The 7500-nt window shown below is 38.5% G+C and overlaps 1 protein-coding gene across 2 annotated transcripts in view; it reads left to right on the top strand.

Annotated features, from left to right (window-relative positions):
• Positions 1-7500, top strand: part of LOC106873172 (uncharacterized) — a 112148-nt gene that overhangs the window by 83355 nt on the left and 21293 nt on the right. For both annotated transcript variants that reach the window (XM_089362422.1, XM_089362423.1), the window contains exon 4: positions 1-23. This exon is cut by the window's left edge and continues 94 nt beyond it. In XM_089362422.1, coding sequence (XP_089218548.1) covers positions 1-23 — 23 coding nt within the window. The remainder of the gene's footprint in view (positions 24-7500) is intronic.

Below are 7500 nucleotides of genomic sequence, written 5' to 3'. Positions count from 1 at the left end.
AACCGATGACAAATGTTATAGAGGTAAGACATTTCTACGTGCTCATTTATCAGAAGGTCATAGAACTGTAGACCTACTTAGTTTGCTTTTAGCATCGACTTATCATCAGTCATACGAACCTATCAGGCTTAAATGCCATTCATATACGTACATACACGTATACATACATACATACATACATACACACATACATACATTACATACATACATACATACATACATACATACATAAATACATACATAAATACATACATACATACATATACATTTATACTTTCTCTCTTCTCCATATATGTATATATATATGTGTGTGTATATATATATATATATATATATATATGTGTGTGTGTATATATATATATGCGAGTAAAAATAAATACAAAAAAAGGGGTTTTGTATGATTGTGTATAGAGGAATATATTATTTTGTTTAAAAGAGTTCCAACACTGTCTGTTTTTTATGTTTTATTTATATTCCTGCAAAACCAATGTGGGATATAGAATATGGAATATACAATATGTAATATAATATACAATATATAATATAAAATAAAAATGGATGGTACAATGAAATAAAGTATTGAATAAAGTATATATATATATATATATATATATGTTGTGTGTGTGTGTGATTAGCTGTGTGGCTACTACATGGTTTCCGTTTCGTTTAGTTCCATTGCGCTGCATCTTGGGCAAGTATCTTATACTATAGCCCCCAGGCTGACTAATGTCTTGGAAGTGAATTTGGTTGACGGAAACTATGTCGAAGGCGAGCTGGCAGAAACGTTAGCACGCCGGGCGAAATGCTTAGCGATATTTCGTCTGCCGATACGTTCTGAGTTCAAATTCCGCGAAGTCGACTTTGCCTTTTATCCTTTCGGGGTCGATTAAATAAGTACCAGTTACACACTGGGGTCGATGTAATCGACTTAATCCCTTTGTCCGTCCTTGTTTGTCCCCTCTATGTTTAGCCCCTTGTGGGCAATAAAGAAATAGGAAACTATGTTGAATCCTATCGTATATAGAAACATAGCTACATATATATATATGTGTGTGTGTGTGTGTGTGTGTGTGTGTGTGTGTGTGTGTTTATAGATTGGCTGACAGATACATAGATACACAAATGTGTGTGTGCATGTATATCTGTGTGTGCATGTTTCTGTGTTAGTCCAATGCTTGATAATTGGTGTCGATTTGTTTACGTCCTACGTCCGCGTAACGTACCGGTTCGGCATAAATGGAACCGATAAAATGAGTACCAGGCTTCAAAAAATGTAAATACTGGCGTCTCTATGTTCGCCTAAACCCTTCAATCTGGTATTCCTTTATGGCCACAGTCGAATGATTGATACAAGTAAATATGTGTGTGTGTGTGTGTGCTAAGAAGTTTGCTGTCCAGCTACATGGTTCTGGGTTCAGACCCATTTCATGGCACCTTGGACAAGTATCTTCTGCTATAGCCTTAGGCTGACCAAAGCCATGTGAGTGAATTTGGTAGACAGAAACTGAAAGAAGCCTGTCGTGTATGTACATATGTATCTGTGTGCGTGTGTCTTTGTGCCTGTGTTTACCCCCAACACTTCTTGACAACCGGTGTTAGTGTGATTACATCACCGTAAATTAGCGGTTCAGCAAAAGACACCGATAGAATAAAAAGAAAATAAGTACTGGGGTCGATTCATTCGATTAAAAATCCTTCAAGGTGGTGCCTCAGCATGGCCACAGTGTAATGACCGAAACAAGTAACATATTAAAAAAATGTCAGATACTCATTCGCACATATATTCTTTTCTACTCTAGGCTTTTCATTCTTCTGGAGTCAACAAAAAATACCAGTCAATTCTCTGAATCCAGTTAATCGACTAACCCCTCCCCTAAAAATTACTGGCTTTGTATCTAAACTAGGAAAAATTATCTTAGGGCAGTGGCTTCAGAGGGTCATAAGAGAATCGGCCAAAATGCTTTGTGGCATTTGTTCTGATTCGATACGTTCTGAGTTCAAATTCCACGAAGCTCCAGTCAAATGTCTGAGTTGATTTGTCCCTCTCCCAAAATTTCAGGCTTTTTGCTAATATTAGCTTATCAAGGCGGCGAGTTAGAAGAATCGTTTGCATGCCGGACAAAAATTGTTAACAGCATTTCGTCCGTCTTAACGTTCTGAGTTCAAATTCTGCCGAGGTTGACGTTACAGTTTATCCTTTCGGAGTCGATAAAATAAGTACCAGCTGGGGTCGATGTAATCGACTTACCCCCTCCCCCGAAGTTGCTGGCCTCGCGCTAAAATTTGAAACAAATAGTATTATTTTAATTTCTGGCAAGTATGGGTCACATCTCTGGACATGTTTGTACTTGGTGTTTTATTGGTTTTAACATGTTGAGGCGCAATGGCCCAGTGGTTAGGGCAGCGGACTCGCGGTCATAGGATCGCGGTTTCGATTCCCAGACCGGGCGTTGTGAGTGTTTATTGAGCGAAAACACCTAAAGCTCCACGAGGCTCCGGCAGGGGATGGTGGCGAACCCTGCTGTACTCTTCCACCACAACTTTCTCTCACTCTTACTTCCTCTTTCTGTTGTGCCTGTAATTCAAAGGGTCAGCCTTGTCACATTGTGTCACGCTGAATATCCCCGAGAACTACGATAAGAGTAGACGTGTCTGTGGAGTGCTCAGCCACTTGCACGTTAATTTCACGAGCAGGCTGTTCCGTTGATCGGATCAACTGGAACCCTCGACGTCGTAAGCGACGGAGTGCCAACAACAATTGGTTTTAACGTATTTTATTCTTGAAGCCGTTATGTTGTAATGCGTTGTACTACATACATACATACATTCACACACACACACACACACGTAGTTTAATTTCACGAGCAGGCTGTTCCGTTTGTTGAATCAACTGCAACCCTTGTCGTCGAAACCGACATGTCATGATTTCTTCAGTATGAGTCAAAGATTCAATCTCTCCACTGTAAAATACCAGGCTTTCCCAGCAAGTATATAATAAATACATCACAAATGTTAAGATACCATGTCGGATTTCTTTCAGCAGAGAAGCAGACACGTAGCACCCCCTTTCCTCTATAATAGTTATATTTACTGTACACGAACATGCTTATTATCCATCTCTTGATATCTCTTTTTGCATGTCTTCATTAGCTTCTCTTAATTACACATGAGCGACATAATAATATTTAGCTAATTACATGTCAATGATGAAGTGGAACTAATAGTTAAAAATATATTTTTTTAATTGTACATGTATGTAACTTGTGTAAATGTATTTGTGTTTAAACGTTCGTAATCTGTGTGTGTGTGTTCTGTTTTGTTCACTTTGGGAGTTGTGCTTTTATGAGTTTATATTATCCATTAACGTGGGCGATGACAGTCACTCAGGCTTACTTTTTGCATCAAATGAGACGTAAGATCGCTTCCACAGCTCCTCATACGAATCGATTTTCATGATACGAATCGATTCTCCACATTTTTGATATCTTCATTTCGAATGTTCGTAAAAACTTAATTTAATTTCTTGCTGCAGATGATAGTAAAATATTTCTCAAATCACACCATGTTGTAATTAAAAAAAAAAGAAAATGGAAGAACGTATTGAAAAATAATCCTTTCTACTATAACCACAAGGTTTGAAATTTGTGTGGCGGAGACTAGTCGATTACATCAACTCCAGTGCTAAACTGGTACTTATTTCATCGAACCCGGAAGGATGAAAGCAAAATCGATCTTGGTGGAATCTGAACTCAGAACTAAAGACAGGCGAAATATCCCTGAGCATTTTGTCCGACGTGCTAACGATTCTGCCACCTCGCCGCCTGTTTTATCCAATGCATTAACATATTGGATAATACAGTCCTAGATGCAGCGCGTCAATAAAGTAGATGGATAGTCATGATCATAGGTCCTTTTGGCAAGTGGATTAGCAACTTTTTACCCCCGAGATGCTTATTGTCAGATTGATAAAGGAAGTAGAAATTATATATTTGTTAATCTACTATGGCAATACCAGTGGATATCTTTACTCTGTTACAGTATATCTGTATTCTGAAGAAGAGGAACGTTATTATTCTCCGATAATTTACAACAGGAGTGGCTGTGTGGTAAGTAGCTTGCTTACCAACCACATGGTTCTGTGTTCAGTCCCACTGCGTGGCACCTTGGGCAAGTGTCTTCTGCTATAGCCTCGGGCCGACCAAAGCCTTGTGAGTGGATTTGGTAGACGGAAACTAAAAGAAGCCCGTCGTATATGTATATATATATATGTGTGTGTGTGTGTGTGTGTGTGTGTGTGTGTGTGTATGTTTGTGTTTCTGTGTTTGTCCCTCCAACATCGCTTGACAACCGATGCTGGTGTGTTTACCTCCCCTTAACTTAGCGTTTCGGCAAAAAGAAACCGATAGAATAAGTACTAGGCTTACGAAGAATAAGTCCTGGTGTCGATTTCTTCGACTAAAGGCGGTGCTCCAGCATGGCCACAGTCAAATGACTGAAACAAGTAAAAGAGTAACAACAACGATAATCTTTTGAATTATTTGAGACAAAAAATAGACATGAATCAGGCTTACAAAAGAGTCTTCTACTAAAGACATCCAAGAACAAGACAGGGGAGTTAAACCAAGCAATGGGATAAGTTTATCATCCAAGAACAGATGCAGTCCATAAGACAAGCTTTTCCGCAATGTTCGTCTACTTAATTGCAACTGGGTTGATCCGAATCGATAATAAAAGGCGCTTATCCAAAGTGCTGCTGCATAATGTGATCGAACCCAAAGCCAAGTGATTGCAATGCAAGCTTCTTAAGCACGCAGCCAGGCCGGCACCATTTGAATTCTTGCGAAGAGTTCGACCTCTCTAAAAGTACCTAACGATCATGAATTGGTGTTAAACAGAACACCATGCCTGACCAACAGCTCAAGTTTTAAAGCAATATGAAACCTGTCTGTGTATGTTTGTTTCAGAGCTTTTATCTTGTTTTACCTGTTTCAGTCATTGGACTGCGGTCATGCTGGGGCACCGCTTTGAATGGTTTAGGCCAGTGGTTCCCAAAGTGAGTAGTATTGCCCCTCTGGGGGGGGGGGGGAGTTCTTAGGTGGTGTTGAAGAAAAGTGGGGCGATAAAGGAGGTAGCAGTTAATGTAAAAAGTAGGGCGATAATGGGGTAGCGATTCATGTAAAAAGAACAAAATAATAGGTTAAGTTTTATTTGTGAAATACAGTTGCTTTGTTTGCTTCAGAAAGAGGTTTATGTTTGTGGTGGTAAGTAGGGTGGGGCGCTAGGAATGTAGCCTGTGTATCAAAGGGACAGCCCCAAAAAGTTTAGGAACCACTGGTTTAGTCGAACAAATCGGTCCCAGTATTCATTTTTTTTTAAAGTTAGATTCTTATTGTATCGGTTTCTTTTGCTGAACTACTAAGTTACGTAACCAAACCAACATCGGTTGTCAAGCGGTGGTGAAGGAGAAACACAAAGACAGCCACACATAGATACATACATATGTGTGTGTGTGTGTGTCTGTGTGTGTGTTATGATAGGCTTCTTTCAGTTACCGCCAACCAAATCCACTCACAAGGCTTTGACCAGTCCAGGGCTATAGCAGAAAACACAAACCCCAGGAGCCACGCAGCTTGACTGAACCCAAAACCATATCGCTAAGAAGAAAGCTTTATAACCGCAGAGCCACACTAAGAAGAAACCTTCTTAAGCGCAGAGCCACACTTTCAGAAACGTTTACACAGATGTAAATGTTTTTCTTCATCGAGTTCTATTTAATTTATCCACTGAGGCTATGTCTCAACACAGAGCTGTTTCAGATTCGATTAGGTGTTAATTTGTTAAACGATTCATCTGTGTGTTTATTTATTTTCTTAACTCATTGATTTTCGTCCGTTGTTATTATTGAATTTAGGTTTCCTACTCTGTGCAACACACGACTCACGTTGTTTTGCACTTTTGATTGTTTTTGTTTTTTCTTAAAGCCATGATTTTTCGTCTTAACATCTGATGTGTAGATTTTTCTTTTCTCATTCTTTTTTTTTTTTTGTTTTTGGTTTTGATTCTTTTATTTTTCATTCGTAACAGCTTTTTGTAAGAGGTACATTGTCTTCTTTTGTAATTGTTGTTGCCGTTGTTGTTACTGTTAGACATTATCTAATTTATCCTTTTTCTCCTTTCTGTGTTTTTTTTTAAGACAGTGGTGTGTTATCCGAGGGTAATAATTTGGCAGCTATTTCTAACAAGATATGTGACCATATACAGACTTTAATATTGGTTGGATGTCAGGCGGTGAGCTAGCTGAATCATTAGCACGCCGGGCAAAATGCTTAGTGGCATTACGCTCTGAGTTCAAATTCCGCCGAGGTTAACTTTGTCTTTTATCCTTTCGAGATCGATAAAATAAGTATCAGTTGAGCACTTACCCCCTCCCCGAAACTACTGGCCTTGTGTGTGTGAGTGTGCGCGATGTGTCTGTGTGAGTGTGTGTAATGTGTGTGTGTGTGTACAGCAACCCCAAAAGGACTCTGTACGATTTGTTCGACAACTATCAACGCAGTGCTGTAGTTTGGCTTTATGGCTGTAGTCCAATGAATGAATGTAGCTACTAAGAGATAGAAAAAAAAAAGAAGAAACACGATCGCACGTGCCTCTGTGCTCTTTTATATATATATATATATATATATACTAGCAGAAATACCCGACTTTGCCCGGGTTAAAGAGAATAATGAAATCTAAAAACGCCGTCTAGACTACGCAACCCTCAACTGTTAGTAGCTACGATACCATATTTCTACATTAATAACTCTCCAATCCATGCCAGCATGGAACATAGACATTAAGTGGAATGCCAGTCTCTCATCCAGGAGGGCCTTGAAATCAATGTTACCAACTGGGGACTATGTGTGTCGTAATGATAATAAAAAGACCCAAAGGAGGTCTGCAACGAAATAATTTTACTCAACATTTTGCAAGTGAATCAGTGGAGGCAAAGATGCGTCTCATTTACTTGACAATTTATGCACCACATTGCAGAAATCACAATGTAAGTATATCTGAAAGGGTAGTCTTACACCGTTGTACCGTTGAATTACAAATAATGCTCATCTGTTATGTTCGGGTTAAAATTTCATCAACATCAAAAATATATGAATTTTCATGGGAGTTATACATAGAATATAATTTCCAAATTTCATAAAGATCCGTTCAGTACTTTTGACGTAGTTTTGGATAAGAAAACAAATGACTAATGTGTGTGTTTGTGTGCATGTGTTTGTGTGTGATGGGTGTATATATGTATAGATATCTGTATGCATGTATATATATGTATATATGTGTACATATTACATGTACATCTATATATATATATACATCTACACATGTGTATACATATACATGTATGCATATAGATCTATATCTATATATATATATATATATATATATGCATATACGTGTACATATACATGTATATGTATACATATACATCTCTTTCTCTCTCTTTCT

The sequence above is a fragment of the Octopus bimaculoides genome, chromosome 14, assembly GCF_046866305.1.
Source record: "Octopus bimaculoides isolate indiv1 chromosome 14, ASM4686630v1, whole genome shotgun sequence".
NCBI classification, from domain to species: Eukaryota; Metazoa; Mollusca; class Cephalopoda; order Octopoda; family Octopodidae; genus Octopus; species Octopus bimaculoides.
This window is presented reverse-complemented; position numbering and strand designations above follow the sequence as displayed.